The 18,327-nt window shown below is 38.4% G+C and overlaps 1 protein-coding gene and 1 pseudogene across 1 annotated transcript; both read left to right on the top strand.

Annotated features, from left to right (window-relative positions):
* LOC119782540 overlaps positions 1–18,327 on the top strand; it is a 106,966-nt pseudogene that overhangs the window by 49,657 nt on the left and 38,982 nt on the right.
* LOC119782541 lies at positions 10,042–12,624 on the top strand. Its single transcript, XM_038283549.1, has 6 exons — positions 10,042–10,333; positions 10,443–10,571; positions 11,220–11,413; positions 11,528–11,675; positions 12,028–12,232; positions 12,315–12,624. The coding sequence occupies exons 1-6, from the start codon at positions 10,121–10,123 to the stop codon at positions 12,617–12,619; spliced, it is 1,194 nt and encodes a 397-aa protein (XP_038139477.1). The 5' UTR covers positions 10,042–10,120; the 3' UTR covers positions 12,620–12,624.

The raw sequence follows: 18,327 nt of genomic DNA, 5'->3' as shown, positions 1-18,327 counted from the left end.
TTGTGCAAAACAGCAATAAAAAGATAAAAATCCTATCAGATATATAGACCCCACCCTGCAGATATATTATAATCTGTCCTTTAATTACAGCCAAACCCATTTATACAGTAACAGATAAAAACCTTTAGATAAACCAAACACTACTTCCACATATCTGACTCAGTAACCATTAAAACAACAATTTTTCATTAATCTCAGACGGAACTATTAAATGACTTGTATTATATTAAACTGAACTTCCAATTTTCACCACTGTTGGGCGCCAAGTAACCTTTCCTCTGATCACAGCTTGCTTGGTCTCGCAATGAATCCTGGGATATCCAAGAATACCGAGGATACATCAGACCCGTCCTTCAAATCGGGCAAAAAGAAGGACGCATTTTAAGGCCGCTTAACGAGGACTCTTGGAATCCGACCAGACCTCGGCGCCGCGCTATGACGTAATCGGCCTTGAATCCGGTCTCTTAAGGATGCATCCCAGGTTTTCGAACAGAGCCTATAAGAGAGCTGGGTTTGAGGCGGGCCTCCTCCTTAGTAAGGTTCCAAAAATGGCTTCTAAAAAGGAAACACCCACAAAGGTAACACACAATTCAAGAAACAAAAGGATCATATATATATATATATATACTGCTCAAAAAAATTAAAGGAAAACTTTGAAAACAGATCAGATCTCAATGCTGGTTATTTCTACTGATATGGACTGGGTGATGTGTTAGGAACTAAATGATGCCACATCATTTGATGGAAATGAAAATTATCAACCTTACAGAGGGATGAATTCAAAGGCTCCTCAAAAATAACGGTAAAAAAATTATGCAGCAGGATAGTTCATTTTGCTGAAGTTCATTGCAGCAACTAAAAATGGTATTCAGTTATTTGTATGGCTCCTTTATCAAAGCCAAAAATGTATTTAACATGTAAATTAATCGCTGAGTTAAAGGACTTCAGACAAATCATGCATGAGTTGTTGCCACAGTGTAGCACTCTTAAACAGCTACAAATCTCTGAAGCAAGTGGATGATATAACTGAGGGTCCCTATGCTGAGAACAGGCCAGTTACCCCTCAGATAAGGGGTCATCCAGTGTTTATGAGCTTTAAAAAGCTCTCTGTCAAACTGTCTCTGCCGAACTGACCAGGACTTCAGACAGAGACGTCTTTGCTGAGATGTGAAGACAGTGAGCAGAGCCAAACATCATTCTGCTGACGTAGATTCATGGAACACTGTGAACCTCTCTGGTGTACAGCCAAGCAGGTGTGCGTCTGAAATGGGCCGAGCCGCAGCCTGCGTGTGTGTCTGCTCAGTTCAAGATACGCTAACATTCTCAAAGCGTGTTGATAAATTCAGACAACTAACATGAAAACAATTAATCTCTGTTTGAAAGTTGCTGTTCTCATAGCAAATACAAGCTAACTGTGTCTGAATAACTGCCCTAAACCCTCAATCACTCTATAGAGCAGATACTTAATAGTGAACTCAGTGAACTGACCGTTCAGGGAGATGATCACTATTTTTTGCTCCCCGTTGGTCACATAACTCTTCCTCCACTGCACGGTGTCTGTGCCATCTTTATTAGTCACCGCTGTCGGGTAGAAACAGCCCTTGGCGACAGTGGGCCACTGTGACCGTAAATCCCAGAATGCTTTGCACACAGAGCTCTCCTCGCAAAGCATATATCTGCCTCTTCTGAGACCTTTCCTTTCTTCTCACACACTTCGTAGACACTTTTTTTCTTACGACCATCGGCCATTTTCAAAGAACCGTGGTGCGAAAGGTGAGCTTCAAAAAGGTGAGCTTCAATGACCGTTTTAAACTGTAACTCACCACAGATATATGCCTGAAAGTGCACATGTGCAAAAAATGAACGCTAACAGGACGAGCATGTAGGACGGCCTTACGTAAAGATATCAACAGAATGATTGACAGTTAGGAGGACCACTGATTTAGATGATCCACCCGGAAATAAAAGATCATCCTCTATACCTTTAAGTTTTTGGTTATTTCTAAAAGTGAAAGTCCAGCTTGGTTTCATGTTTATGTTGAGAAATGCAGAAAAAGAGACTCCATTTTATTTTAATCTTCAATTTTAGCAATACAAATTAATGAAGCTAAAGAAGTGCTGCCATTATAAATAGCATCATACCAATAAAGCCTTATTTAATTTAGATTTATCCTTATTTATGCTAATTGGGGCAGCCCCAATGGTTGAAGGTTTAAAACCCACTATTGGTGTATTAGTATTAGTATTAGTTTGACCATTTTCCAGACAGAAAAATGTTTGAAAAAACATCGAATAGAGATTTAGCAAAAAGATCAAATGATAGCTTGCTCCAATGCAGCAAAAACAGATTTAAAAATAAGTAAATATGTCTTAGAATAATTGCATTTGCCATTAATTTGAGTAGATAAATAGGACAATATGCCAACACTGGAAAAAAATCGAAATCTAGACAAGTCATCTTTTCTTAAATAAAATGCATTTGTTCTTCGATTAAGGAGGTAAAATAGACATTTTGCAAATAGAACAAGACAATTTACACTTAAAATAAGAAAACACAACAACATTGTCTTATTTAAAGTGTATTTTATCTAATTATCTTACTTTAAGAGTAAAAATGCTCATTCCATTGGCAAACTATCTTTTACCTACTCAAATTACAGGTAAATACACTTAATTTAAGATATTTTTACTTATTTTTTGACCGTTTTTTCAGTGAATGGAATAAGTTTATTTGTCCCTAAAGTAAAAAAGGATAGTATTCACTTGAAATCAGATTATGTAGGCTTTTTTTCTTATTTCTATTATAAATCATCTTATTTCATTTGCTAAAACTGTCTTACTTACATACTCAATTCAAAGGAAAATACATTTATTCAAGATGCACAGACTTACTTATTTTTTTGCTGTGAAATGATGCATAAAAATATTTCAGTTGAGTTGTTTTTATTCTGGGCAAACAGAGCTGAACCAGAGTGGAATAACAAAGACCTAATGTTTGCTTCTTTGTTAAAACAGCAGAGGCTGAAAGGAAGGTTCCAGTCATGGAGAGCCAGACTTTGGGTGGAGTCACCATATGACTGACAGCCTGCAAAGCAACGCTTAGTTTCATCTGGATTAGATTTATTGTTCTTTTTTCAGAATAATGGAAAGCTTCAACGCAATCAACAAAAGACAAGAGGCTAAACATAATGCGCCTCGGAAAAGTATTCACACCCTTTAGTGGGTTATTATAATAGTTTTATGAACCATATTCCTAGAAACCTTGACCTAGTGTTACTAAAAATCCCTTAAAGGAATAGTACACCCAAAACATGATTAGCCTTCATTTTCTACTCACCCCCATGCTGAACAACACTCTGGAGTACTTTTTTGATATCTCAAATGCATCTGGAGATCTGGGAGGCTTCTTGCTGTCTGCTGACATTCAAATAATGGAGGTCCATGGCGCCCGAGACAGAAAGGTCCATAAAAGTCCACAAAAACGTGTCAATATTCCTCCATACTGCTCGTCCAATGTAATCCAAGTGTCCTGAGTGGGTAGCATCCAGAATTTACTCGAAACGAAGTCATTTAGAATGTTTTTAGAGCATAAACAGTAGTGTATAGGATTTCCTAATAGCGCCCCCATGCGCGCTCACGATTCTACGGAAGCCGGCAGACCAAACCGGAAGGAAGTGCGCATTCAGCGTCTGGTCTGCCGATAATGCAAGCGTAGAAGAAGAAATGTGCTGTTTACCTGTGCAAAGAAAGAAACAACGAAAGAAAAATGTCTGAGGACTTCAGTGTTGAGGAAGAGCATGAGTTCTTTGCCGAGCTGAATGCGCTGGTTTGGTCTGCCGGCTTCCGTAGAATCGTGAGCGCGCATGGGGGCGCTATTAGGAAATCCTATACACTACTGTTTAGGCTCTAAAACGTTCTAAATGACTTCGTTTCGAGTAAATTCTGGATGCTACCCACTCAGGACACTTGGATTACATTGGACGAGCAGTATGGAGGAATATTGACAAGTTTTTGTGGACTTTTGTGGACCTTTCTGTCTCGGGCGCCATAGACCTCCATTATTTGAATGTCAGCAGACAGCAAGAAGTCTCCCAGATCTCCAGATGCATTTGAGATATCAAAAAAGTACTCCAGAGTGTTGTTCAGCATGGGGGTGAGTAGAAAATGAAGGCTAATCATGTTTTGGGTGTACTATTCCTTTAAGAAATATGTTTAGTTGATGTATTGTGACAAAACGTAAAATAGTTCAACACGTATTTATGCTTTTGTAAATCTTTGTATCAGCTAACCTAAGTAATAATGCACTGATCTGTGTTTGTGAAGCAGAACTTTTAATTCGTGCTGCTTTTGTTTTAAAGTTGTTAAGTAAAGGTCAAAAGGTTGACCAGCTCCTGATATTTGTTCTGGTTTGTCCAGGAAACGTTTTCAATTGTGCTGCTGTCATTTTGAAAATGTTTTACATGATTTTTGTTTGATTTATTGGGGGTGGAGCAGGTTGACCTTTAAACTTTTTAATGAAAGCAGCAAAGATAAAGATGGATCCTGCAGAGGTGCAGCTTGATTGATTGATACCAGTTGTGCAGATGGGTTGACTTTGGTCACTGCTGGAAACTTTCATTAATATCTTTAGAAAGTTTGCAGCAATAAACCACATTTTGGTTGTTTTTAAAAAAAAATTTTTACATCTCTTTTGCTTTATTTAATTTTCTTTCTTCTTTTTTTGCAGATTTAATGGTTGCATATTTTTTTTCAAATTAGTCTTTTTCACTTCAAGCCCAATACAAAGGCACAGGGCCAATAGAAATGTTATGTTAGAAATGCATCTTTGCTCCTCAATCCAGAGTAAAGCCCACCCCCACAAATGAAGCGAATATGATCAGTAAAACGTAATTGGACGAAAAGAATTTTGAAAAAATGAAATTATCTTTTTCAGAAAAAAAAGTTAAAATCTTGGGGAAATCATATTTAAATTTCAAATCATTCTGGCTTAAACAAATATATAAATGTACTCTTTATCAGATGTATTATTCCCAAATTTTTAACATTTTCTATTTAAAAAAAAATCCTGTCTTAAAATCTGTGGCTTTTCTCGTTATCTTCTGCAAGCCAGTTAGTTCTATGTCAGCCTGAACACCTAAATTCGGCCAATCATATATCAACGGTCATCTGTCAATCATATTTTTTCAGTCATAGCATCTTAATTCATATGTCGCAGCTAATATACGCAACAGTTGAAATAAGAAATAAGATCCTTTCCTTTCCCATTGAGTTGCGTCCCAGTGTTCACGGGGATGGACGTCTGTGTCTTCGGCAGGCGTAGAGCTAACAGAACTGGCAGCGTTGCGAGGCAAGGGCTCAAACATGGACGGCTGGCAGCCTTCTACACCAAGCCAAGCTTCTCCCGCCTTGGCGTCCTCTTCCACAACATCTTCGTCCCCGCTTTCCTCCTCTAAATAAAACATGGATGACGGAGGAGACTCATCCACGACCTCCGACAATAAACTCTCATCCTCTTGCATGTTTCGCTGTCCATAGCGTTCCTTGACAGCGTCATTTCTAAATCACCAATTTAGTGCTACTTGGTCCTAATGGAATTTCCCATTGGGAACCTGCTAGCACTAAGTTGCTAACTGGTTAGCAAGATGCTTCCGACAAACCGGCCACAACCAAACATGCGGGCACCACTCGGGAGAATTCGAGAAAATGGTTGGAACGGCCGTTTCCCTACGACTTTAAAAACTGATAAAGTAAAGTAATTAAAAAATAAGATCTAATCCAAGTTACAACAAAGTTATTCTCAGAACATTTGAAAAGTTTAATTTCTTCATTCCTCTTTTTTTCCATTCACAATATGCTGGTGAAGATTCTCATCCAGGTCATAGTTTAAAAAAAAACTGCACTACTTTGTTTTTTGAAGTTTGAAGACGTTTCGCTTCCCATCCAGGAAGCTTTTTCCAATTCAAAATGTCAGAAATAGCGTTTATCCTTGTTTTTGTTTAGAAAACATGAAAATTGAAACGGACGAACAGGTCCACCACTTGGAATGGGGGTCGCTTGGTTTCTTTTGTTAGCCTGCAATGCTCCATACCTGTCTATGTCTCTGAAATGGGGTTGTTAAAGGGAATTGTTGGCCTGGCTCAATAGGCGAGGTCTTCTGTTCTCTGTAAAGGGTCTGGGGTTGCGATGATAGCGGGAAGGAATCAACTCAATTGCTGTTTTGTAGGTTTTTGAAAGCTGAAATCTGAGTCCACCCCCTCTGTTTAAGGTTGGTTTTTCTTTAACATAAGTTGCTTCCATAGAACTCAACTCAACTCAAACTTTATTTATAAAGCACATTTAAAACAACTGGGGTTGACCAAAGTGCTGTACAGGAATCACAGTTAAGGAACATAAGATAAAAACTGAAGGCTACACTGGAAAAATGATCTAGAAATAAGTAAAAAAAATATCTGAAATTAAGTGTATTTACCCTTGATCTGAGTAGGTAAATGAGATAGTTTGCCAATGGAATGAGTATGTTTATTCTTAAAATAGGATAATTAGATAATATATGCTTGAAATAAGACAATGCAATTGTGTTTTCTTATTTTAAGTGTAAATTGTTTTGTTCCATTGGCAAAATGTCTCTTTTACCTCCTTAATCCAAGAACAAATGCACAAATTTCAAGAAAAAATGACTTACCTAGATTTAGATTTTTTCCAATGTAAAATAGATACACTGGCAAAAAGATCTAGAAATAAGTCAAAATATCTCAAATTACATGTATTTACCCTTAATTTGAGTAGGTAAATGAGATAGTTTGCCAATGGAATGAATGATTTTACTCTTAAAATAAGATATTTAGATAAAATGCACTTGAGATAAGACAATGCGATTGTGTTTTCTTATTTTAATTTTAGATTTGTCTTGTTCCATTGGCAAGATGTCTCTTTTTCCTCCTCAATCTTATCTAGATTTTGATTTTTTCCAGTGTAAAAACATACAAATAGAATAGGATAAACATTTCAATTAAAATACATTTTAGAATAAAATAAAATTTAAAATAAAATAAAATTTTGCCAAATGTCCACTTAGACATGGTTAAAAGCCAGGGAGAAGAAATGTGATTTTAAAAAGGATTTAAAAACCTCAAAGGAGCCTGCTGATCTAACATGCCAAGGCAAGTTATTCCGCTGCCATAAAGGCACGATCACCTTTGGTTTGAAGTCTGGTTTTAGGCATCGCCAGTAGCAGCTGATTAGAGGATCTCAGTGTTCTGGCCGGGGCATGGATTTGGAGAAGCTCAGTCAAATACTGGGGGGCTAGACCATTGAGAGCTTTAAAAACAAACAATAAAAAGGAGGAACAAGAAAGCCGATGTTGGCCAATAAAAATGTCAAATTAGAAATCAGTGATGGTACTAACGGCGTTACTAACGGGTTTAGAAGCCCATCAGATAGCGTTCCCCCCATGTTAAACAGCAGGAACGCTATCTGAAGGGGTTTATAGGCCCGTCAGATAGCTTTCCCCCCTGATGTCATTTACGTTGAGTTGCAATAAATGCTAAACTCTCTGCAGGTTCTTGTCTTTGTCGTCCGCTCTATTCAGCTGGCTTTGGAAACACACGGCGAGAAGGTGGGGGCTGGGTGGTGAGGGTGAGAAACGCAAAAGTAACGCAATAGTTACTTTTACTAGTAACTAGTTACTTTTATTGTGGAGTAACTCAGTTGCGTTCAAAGTAACGTGCCCAACACTGTTAGAAATGCATCATTGCTCCTAAATCCAGAGGATGATCCATAAAATGTATTTGGATAAAAAGAACAAAAGCTAAGTGTAAAAAAATCAAAAACATTAAAAAACAAAGTTTTATTTCTGGATTTATTTTCACAAAACATACATTTTGCCCGTAAAAATAATGGAAGAGAATTGACTCCATAGTAGAGCTAGAAGCAAATTTGCACAAACTATTTTTCTTTCTTTTTTAAACATGTTCAATGTTGCTTAAACGAGCTACTGAAGCAAAGCTTCACCGCTTGTTGCGCTGATCTCTAGTCCCATATGTCCTGTGTCATTATGAAAAGCCCTGAGGCCTGACCAGCAGGGGTTTCAAATTTAGTTTTCACATTTAAGGAGCATGCCGCTGGCACCGGGTGACCTCACATGCTCATGCCTCCGCCCGCCCAGCTGACGATTCACGCATGTGCGTATGCGATCGCAGTGAGCTGTGTCCTCTAGAGCTGCTTACAATAATACCCTATCATACCCCTTCTGTCTTTAATCTCTTCACTGAAAGTAGACCAGACTTACTGCCACACGTACGCTCACTAACACAGATACAGGACACGCTCCATCTGGAGAGGATAATGTGTCCTAAAGCTGCTTCAGGATCCACACTGTTTGTGATAAAAGAGAACAAATCTAAGATAGACAGAGCTGAGGCCCCATTTCCTCTTGCTGTAGCTACACTTGCTCGGTCACAAGCACATAAACACCCTCCAAATACAAAAAAAACAAACACATGCAAACAGGTTACACGGATCCATTCACAAAGTAAGGGGTGTGACAAAATGTATTCATGCAGAGGACAGGCCGGTTTTTGTTGTGTGTTTAAAGGTGTAGCAGACAGGAGATCAGAGGGAAACATAAGAAGAGAGAGAGAGGGAGCAGACAGAGTGAGAGAGAGCCTGCTGAGCCACATTTAGACTTTGAGCAAACCCACGATGTACATGTGGGGCAGGCTAAGGCTGAGGGTGATAAAAAGCTTTCTCAAACTGCAGGGACAGCTCGACTCGGAGGAATTTAGTCCCAGGGAACCATAAACTCCAAGTCTAATCCCGGGAAGCGACAGATTGGATCGTCCCAGTCACCCTGGCTCTGTGTCAGACCTATTTGTCTTAGAGTTTCCTTCCAGTCCTGCCGTTTTTGGGGGGGGGAGGGTGAGTGGGGTCGTGGTGGGATGAGAACCCTCAAGAAGCCGTCGAGAGCCGGACGACCTGACGGCACAAAACAGACCAGGAAGCGCGCCGGGCTCCACAGGGATGAGAGCGGCCACAAGCTGAGGAGCACCAAGAGGGGGAGGACGGCAGAGCGGCCCAGAAGAGGACGGTGAGGAGAAAGTAGGCTAAAGAAAGATGAGTGTGCCGGCCAACTGCGGTTTCTTTTACTCTGTGGAGAGGAGTGTAACTGTGCGGACTGGGAACGTTGGGGGCTCACCATGCGCCGTCAACAGGCCCATAGACATCAAACACAAACGCAGGCGGTAATTAAGAGCTACCTCCCTTCCTCTGACATCTTCCTATCTGTCTATGTCTTTGTTTTTTGGGGGTTTTCTTCTGGTTTCTGTGATTCTAAAGCTGGCTCTGGGAAGCTTCACATGGTTTCTGTAAGAGTCTCCTCAAAGGTCAAAGGTCATTTTCTATTTCTGAAACATGGCTTCTATGAAAGTGGCCCAGAAAATCATCTATATTTTTCTTTCTAAATGCTTATTTAACACCTTGCTGTAGTCTGTCTCATTTTTTTGCATTCTACTGATACAAATGTTCTGCAAATACATAAATGTGTGGCGAAAAACAGAAAGTGTGGCAAAGAGAAAATTAAGGCTTTAAAAACATTTACCATATAAAACAGGTGCAAAGGAGAAATTCTGCAATCAAATGACAGCAAATGAAAACACGCTTCAAACTGATGCTAAAATAAAAAAAAAAAAAAAAAAAAAAAAAAAGGTTACAATTTGTCAGGATTTGGTTATGGAGTGTTGACCCAAAAGCAGAGACAGGGAGGCAGAGGTGAATTTCATTAGATTTAATTAAAAAGGGAAACTGAAAACAAAGGCAGGTTATCCAAAAATCCAATAATGAAAACAAAGTCCAAACAAAATCCGTGTATCATTCGTTCTTTCTATTTTCAATTGCCAATCAAAAAACAAAAAATAAAAAATTGACTGGTTATTTTGTTTTTTATGGTTTAACCAAAAACGAAAAAAGGATTTGTTTTTCATATATCAATTCTAAGCTCAGATCAAGAATACGAAATGGAAAAACGGACAGCAACGCAGAATTTGATTTTAATATTTAATCGGTACAGTTTACGTGACCCGGAAATAGCTCTCTGCGCGGCAGTTGGGGTAATGAAGTGGCTACCATGGCGAAGCTAGAACCACACACTATGTTGATCGAGAAGCTTTTTGCCAGCGGTTTGACACACGCCGAAATTTCAAGCTCATTGCAGCAGATGGGTATGAAGGAATGCTCTAAGATGAGCGTCAGAAGATTCTGTGCTCTCCATGGTCTGAGGAGAAAAGGGTCTGTTTCAGACGCAGAGCTAGATAGCGCTCTGATCCAATCTGTATATGAGGTAAGTTGTCTTTCAGATTTCATTATGATAATCGGCCAGACCTCCACTGTATATTTTAAGTATTATATCTATATAATACACCGACAGTAAATTTGTAATTCTGTGACAGACGGGACCATCATATGGCAGGAAGTTCATGACCGGCTATCTGTCTTCACTGGGGCTGCATGCGGGAGAGGGTCGGGTTGGAAAACACCTAAGACAGCTCCATCAGCCATACCATGAACTCCGACGTCAGGTAATTCTTGTGCTTTAAAAAGTACAGATTTGGTAATGATAGGCCTAACGTTTGAAATTTATAATGCTACTGAGGTCGGGATCAATCGTGCCAGGATCTCCCACCTCTCACTCAAAGTTTTCTTCTTGGAAAAAGGTTGATTACATTGATGACGCTACAGTTCAAAAAGCCTCCTTTAATTTCCCATCTCTTTTTTTAAATAAGGCGTCATTTTAGATTAATAAACGTGCATGTTTCTTCTTATTTTGAAATGTGCGGACTCAGTGAAGCGTGGAGTGATTTCAGCAGATCGTGATGCAAGTTGAGCTATGAGCGGAGTCAAGGAAAGCTGAGGGGCTGCATCCTTCAAAAGGACCCGCTCCTGGGTCCTTCGTCCACTCACCCTTACTTTGGCGTTACTCATGTTGCCTAGCAACCGGGACAGCGAAGCAGCTTAGATGCCAAACACATTGAGCCCCAAGATTAATCTCGTTGTATCCATTTTAAATAACTACACGGTTTTATTTTGCCATTTTATATATGCATTAAATAAAATCAGGCAAATGAAAAAGGCTGCAATATTTGTTTGTTATTTTTGACGTTGTTATGTATAATTGAGTCGTTCTAAATACATTTTATTAAAATGGTGTTCTAATCTCCCCCTCCCAGGGTGCTCGTAATTTAAATCCTACTCCGTACCATGCTGAATATATGGGCCATAAACTTCATTTAGACCAAAATGAAAAGCTTGGGATGTTTGGAGTTACCCATGTGTTGGCTGTTGATGGCTACAGCAGCAGAATTGTTGCACATTCAACCATGCCCATCAAAAATAACCTTGTGATTTACGAGGATGTATACAGGTGAATAAATTAACAAATAGTATTATTGTCATAGTTGTCTTTCGTATATAACCTTTAAAGCAAGTCATTGAATTACTTAAATTCAATTTAGTGATGCAACATTTTTTATGACAGATCAGCGGTCGTGAACCATGGAATGTGGGATCAAGTTCGGGTTGATCGTGGCAAGGAGTTCTACCTGTGTCTTTACATGCAGGAGAGGCTGTCAAGATACAGACACAACCTCAGCAGGCCACCATACCTCCAAACCACATCAACAAGGGTGAGAAGTTATTGAAATTATTCATGGTTCATGCACTGTTCCCTTTAAATATTATTAAACATGATTTAACTCTTCCATAAACCCAGTGGAACTACTGTACATGTGCAATTACCTGTCCATTGTGTCCAGTATGTTTTTATTTTTAATCTTCACATTTTTGTTTGATTTTGTGTTCATCCTTATTTCTAGTTTTGTATAATCTCATCTGTGTCGTGACATGATTTATTGTGTCACACACATACTTAGAATATTAACATGATTCTGATCTTAAAAGAAAAATCCATAAAGTGTTGTTACATTTCCTGCTTTTGTATTTACCTTTAACCTAAAAACATCATGGACTTATCAACAGAACCTTCGTGTGGAGAGGTTATGGCCAGAGGTGAACAATCGTGTGAACTACCCACTTAAACGGGCTCTGGTGCACCTGCTGGACCAAGAGGTTTTGAACATGGAGGATAACCTCACTAGGTTCTGCATGTCAAATCTGACATGTCAAGTAAGCCAAATTGGACTTAACAGAGTTGTGCGTTCATGGAATGCACACAAGATACCAGGTATGCTTAACTGATAGTTTTCACTATAGAATTATTGCTTCTTTTTTTCCAATCCAACCATTTTTTTTGGATTACGTTTTAGGTCGTGGAATACCCAATGAACTAGCAGCAGATGGCTGCCTGGCCAAAGTATCCGAGGAGCTGCTGCCATGTGCTTCTGTTGTGGGAAACCTATATGAGCAAGACTTGGGATCCTCACTAACTTGGGAGTCTGTATTTGGAGCTGATCCATTTTCATGTGAAGAAGACAGATGCCATGCTGAGCAGATCTTTGCAGAGAACTACCCTGACATCTCTCTCATTTTTAATCATGTGGTAAACAATGATGATACTCCTTTCCAAGATGCCTTAATCTGCTTAATGAATGTGACAGCGAGATATGTCTGAAAAAATTTAATGTTTTAGTTGTGTTTTCACAGCATGTGGTCTGCTTGATTTGCTGGATAAGCAAAGAATTTAGTTTTTTTACTTAACAATTCTGTAGTTGTTCATATGTTACAAAGCTGCCATAATTTCAGTTAAATAATTTTGGAAAACAATTTCTTTCAACTGTTTTATTCAACCTTTTTAGAATTACAAAAGGTATAGAAAAATACAAAAGCTTAGGATATAATTTGAGGTTGAGCTCAAAACTCAACAAAACAGTAACAGAGTCCTAATTTCTAGGTTTTCCATTTTTACTGTAAAATACAGAAAATATACAATATAAAATAGTGCAAATTTAAGGTACTGTCTTAAAACTGAAACACAGTTTTGGCAAAATAAAATAACAGTTTGAAGTTGCATAAACATTTTTAAACAGTCAAAAGTGCTTTGAGTGAATCATTAAAACATTGCAAGAGATGCAAACACTAAAGATGAACAGCATGAACACAAGTAAATACTGTACAGTTTTACTGGTACAGTATTTTGTCCAGTGCAGCCAGTGCATCAGACAATCCAGTAAGTTTTTGTACATTTCTACCAAAATCATCTGCTCTGCATTTTGGACAAAATGCAGAATTCTGCTGCCATTGTTCAATGCAGCTCCTGCAGCCAACAATGCTATGGCAACACGAAGACACCATGGGGTCGACCACTGGACCTGCAAATTTGATTCAAAAACATATTTTTTTTAAATTCAGTAACTGCATGTGCTTACATATTTTTTGCATTGAGGGCTATTCTGTTCATGAACCTGGGTACATGAGTTGTACTGACTTCTGTCTGAAGAAGACAAAAGCTTTTATTTACCCTTGCAGATAATACAGGAAAAGGCTTCCTTAACAGCAGCTGCTTCAGCCTCAGTCAAGGACACTGGTGTTCTTCTGTTGGAACTTGCCAGATGTGTCAGCTCCTTAATTGTAGTTGACACCTCCCGAAGACCTTGTGCTGCCAGGACCACCTCTTCAATTGTGTCGTACACTGCCTCTAGACCATTATCATCTCGCCGACTGAAAAGCAGGCAGAATAAAGATGTTATAACCTACTTGGTAATAATAGCAATTATAACCAGCTTTGTATTCATGTTGTCTGATTTATACTTCAAATACACCACTCAAAATATAATAACTCTACCATTGCAACTTCCAATGATCTGTTAAACTAATTCATACCTTTTAATTAAACTTTATACAAGTTAATGTAATCATTGTGATTCTAACTCATAAGAAATTACAGACTTGAATGGCCTTTGTTGGCAAAAATTCCCACCAAGCTAGCCCATTGATGACTGACAAATCAAGTTTAAATACCTCAGTCTTCTTTTTTTGCTTCCTTGTAACTGCTGCAAATCTCCTTCTTTCACAGCACACACCTTCCTAGCATTTTGTTTCCAAAAAGCGGCTCCTCAAAAGGAAAATAGGTGATTTTGTATTACATAAAATATATCACATTTTCAGAAAAAAAATAATGCAAAAGTGTTTTAGTTAAAATCAGGCAGTTAAACTTGCTCATTTATTTATTAATTCATTTATTTATTAATTTACCTCTGGTTCCTTCTGTATCCAAAATCCGTTTCCCCTGACCATCCGTAAGAATGAAGGAGTCCTCATGTTCAAGGGCATCATTTACTTTATTTGTGATGCCCATGACAGACGCCTCAAATTCCGAGAATCTAACTGTCAGGGTTTTGCTTGTTTCCAACATGCCTTCCACAAGATCAGCAACAAAAATTGTCCTGAAGATTACAATATGTTTAGAATTTAGATAGATAGATAGATAGATAGATAGATAGATAGATAGATAGATAGATAGATAGATACTTATGTGTTAAAGTTTTGTCACCTTTGGTATGTCTTTGTCACTGGTGCTCTTGGAGAAGGCCTTGCAGTTAGAGCTGAACCAGCAGCGACACTAGATGGGCGGCGGAAGGCGAAGGGGACAGGCACACTGGATGGCTCCCCCACAGCATCACTCTCTCCATGCACTTCATAATGCCCCCTTACTCTGAGGTCAATGGTGCTGAAGTGACCATCGTTTCCAGGAAATATGGCAACATTGGTGTCATCAGTAATGTAGACACTGGAGCCATGAACCTTTGCAAAAGTAATGATATATGATTTATACTGAACATTACATCAAATAAATTAACTGAAGTAATTGACCACAAATGTGCAAATAGATAAAAACGTCAAAATTAGCAAAAGGTAAAACAGCAACCAAACAAAATGAAAAGGAATTTAAACTATGGCAGAGGGAGACTGCATTTGATGTAACTATACCAAAATAAATACCAAAATAAAAGAAGGCTTACGCAGCAAAATATAGGCTATGCTACGTTGTTGCTAGTTAAAAGTACAGTGCACAGAAAAGTTTCAAGAAAAAAGTTATACCTGGAAAATCCTGCTAATTTTCTCCGTTGTCATGTCCTCCTCCTTAAGAGTCACACGCTTGGATCCTCGAAATAAAACGTAAGTGTCCATGGCTGATAGGTCCGACTGCCTTATCTGGTGCAGCTTGAACGAACGTGGTGGGGGTAAGCCAATTGTTTTTTTAGCTAACGCTCCACCAAACTTCCGGGTCACGTAAACTGTACCGATTAAATATTAAAATCAAATTCTGCGTTGCTGTCCGTTTTTCCATTTCGTATTCTTGATCGGAGCTTAGAATTGAAATATGAAAACCCAATCCTTTTTTCGTTTTTGGTTTAACCATAAAAAACAAAATAACCAGTCAATTTTTTATTTTTTGTTTTTTGATTGGCAATTGAAAATAGAACGAATGATACACGGATTAAACAAGCATGAAATCAGGAGTCCAAAAATCCAAAAAAATCAAACATTAAAAACTAGTCAAAACGAACCATAAATCGTGGAGACATCAGGGGAATCACTGTCACAACGACGAAGACTCAGGAAGACGGAGTTGGAGGAAGTTCGACTAAGTTTAGCAGTGTTTGACGAGGACCCAGCGAAGGGGAACTGAAGAGAGAGGGCTTTTAAAGGAGACTGAGACAAAGAGGGGGCTAATGAAGAAATTGGGAGTAGGTGTGCACAGAACAAGAGAGGGAAAGAGCTAGGGAAGAAGGAGAACACAAGAGGGCAGCAGAGAGCAACAAATAGAAACCTGGAAGACTGGAAATAACACGATGTTAAATTACTAGGACTATAAAACATGGAAAAAAGAAAACAAGGAGTAAAGTAAGACTGAATACTCAAAAGAAAAACATAACAGCAACAGAAACCTGACACAATTAGTGAAAATAACTGCAAAGTCCAGCTCATTTTGGGAAATTCTCGCCTATTTTGCGTACCCAAATGGAAAAGCAAATAACTGTAAGCCCAATTACATGCGTGATTCATTATTTGAAAGCTGACTTCTAGTTTCTGACTATATACATGAGTAAAACACCCAAGCTGCATCAGTTCAAACTCAATCTTTTTTTTTTATTCTTGAAAATGATCATCTTTTTTGAACAGCAGTTCTAAAGACATGCTTGCTTCTTCTGGCTGCTTTGTCATGCTACATTTTGACATGCTGCTATATCTGTGTTAATTGTGCTTTGGTGCTCGCTGTGTCCATAAAATGAACCAGGTGGTTGAATTGTGGAGAATCTAAGCTTCCCAACGATGTCTAACATGTCTATATTGGTAAACATGTTACCGTGTAATTTTCATGCATTCTTAGTTACTATTTATAAACGCTTTAAACTGTGGGTTTTGAAAGGTTAAAGGTCACTAAATTGCCTGTTTCTCTGCATGTGGATAAAATTGGTTATTTTCCTTTGGAAGTCCTTGAAACAATTTGGAGACCATATAGATTTGTTTAAGTGGAAGATGGAGAGTTGGACTTTATCAGATGGGCGGTGGTCTCAAATGTTCTCTGGTCTCACCCACTGGAGAGAAGCTGGGGGGTCAGACGGGGTTAGAGTTGGGAGGGACGTTGTGCTCCTGCTCTTTTCCTAGACAGGTTTTTGATTATTTTTTCTGTTTTTTTTTGTTTTGTTTTTTTTTCTACTTTTTTTGTGACCACAGAGGTCACCATCTAATACATATCTGTGATCTCCTATATAATGCCGCACAATAAAACTTACCGGAAAAAAGCAAAGCTAGCAGAACTGTTAGATTTCCAACAGTTTCTGATCCAGCAGGCTTCATGACAGCTATTGTAAAACAGAAATTTCAAAAATGATAACAGAAAGAAGCTTTACTGTTATAGATTATCTGCAAAGTTTTTAAAGTAGCAGAATCAGTCAGCATATTTCTGCAGGGTTTTTAGCTTATTTAGTTCATATTAACAACATTCTGAACATTATTGATACCAATAATAGTTGGTAGAGTTTTCAGTTTTACTGCTTCAGGAAAGAAACAAACACATTTTGGTTTCAATTAGGCGATTTCTGATCAGATTTCCACACAATTAAATTTTGACTGATTTCTTGGTGCATCTATTTAGTTTCTGTCTGAGGTAATTTTATTCCATTATTGTTGCAAGTAAACAGCATGTTTTGCAGATTGAAATCCAGAAATAAAACTCTAAAACACATTTTAATAAAAAAAAAGGTTTTGAGAAGAACCTTGTTTATTTTTAATATATATATATATATATATATATATATATACATATTAGGGATGGAACGGTTTATTAAAATCGGTTCGACTGTCTCGGTTCGACTGTCTCGGTTCGGTTCGCATGTGTTGCGTTCGGTTCATGCACTGCTCCTTTTTCTCATAGGCGAAGCGTTTACACTCCAGAGCAGAAGGTGGCGGTACTGCGACCAAAGCCAACCACCAGTAGTAAACAAGAAGAAGAAGAAGTGAAGCAGCATAGCCGGGTGTAGCAGAAATAAATCAGTTGTTGTGGAGAATTGTGTGGGTATGGCGAGTGGGAAAGAACAGGAGTTGGAAGACGCGCCAGCAGCACTTTATAGGTCTGCTGTATGGGAGCGCTTTGCATTTAGAGTGACCTACGATGACGGTGGAAAGAAAGTTGTGGATAAAAGTGCAACAGTGTGCAAGCATTGTGCAACACGTTTTGTTTATGCTAACAGCAACACGACCAACATGCCATGCTAAAAATCAACATATACCGAACCGAACTGAACCGAAAACCGTGACCACAAAACTGTGAACCGAACCAAACTGTGGATTTTGTGAACCGTTCCACCCCTATTATATACAGGTGCTGGTCATAAAATTAGAATATCATGAAAAAGTAGATTGATTTCAGTAATTCCATTTAAAAAGTGAAACTTGTATATTATATTCATACATTACATACAAACTCATATATTTCAGATGTTTATTTTGTTTAATTTTGATGATTACAAATGACAACAAATGAAAATCTCAAATTCATCATATCAGAAAATTAGAATATTACTGAAGACCAATAAAAACAAAGGATTTATAGAAATGTTGGCCAACTGAAAAGTATGAACATGAAAAGTATGAGCATGTACAGCACTCAGTATTTAGTTGGGCCTCCTTTGGCCTGTATTACTGCAGCAATGCGGCGTGGCATGGAGTCGATCAGTCTGTGGCACTGCTCAGGTGTTATGATAGCCCAGGTTGCTCTAATAGTGGCTTTTAGCTCTTCTGAATTGTTGGGTCTGGTGTATTGCATCTTCTTCTTCACAATACCCCATAGATTTTCTATGGGGTTAAGGTCAGGAG

This window comes from Cyprinodon tularosa, unplaced genomic scaffold (assembly GCF_016077235.1).
Source record: "Cyprinodon tularosa strain WSP-4 unplaced genomic scaffold, ASM1607723v1 ctg195, whole genome shotgun sequence".
NCBI classification, from domain to species: Eukaryota; Metazoa; Chordata; class Actinopteri; order Cyprinodontiformes; family Cyprinodontidae; genus Cyprinodon; species Cyprinodon tularosa.
Note: the sequence above shows the minus strand (reverse complement) of the source record. Positions and strands in the feature narration are given on the sequence as shown.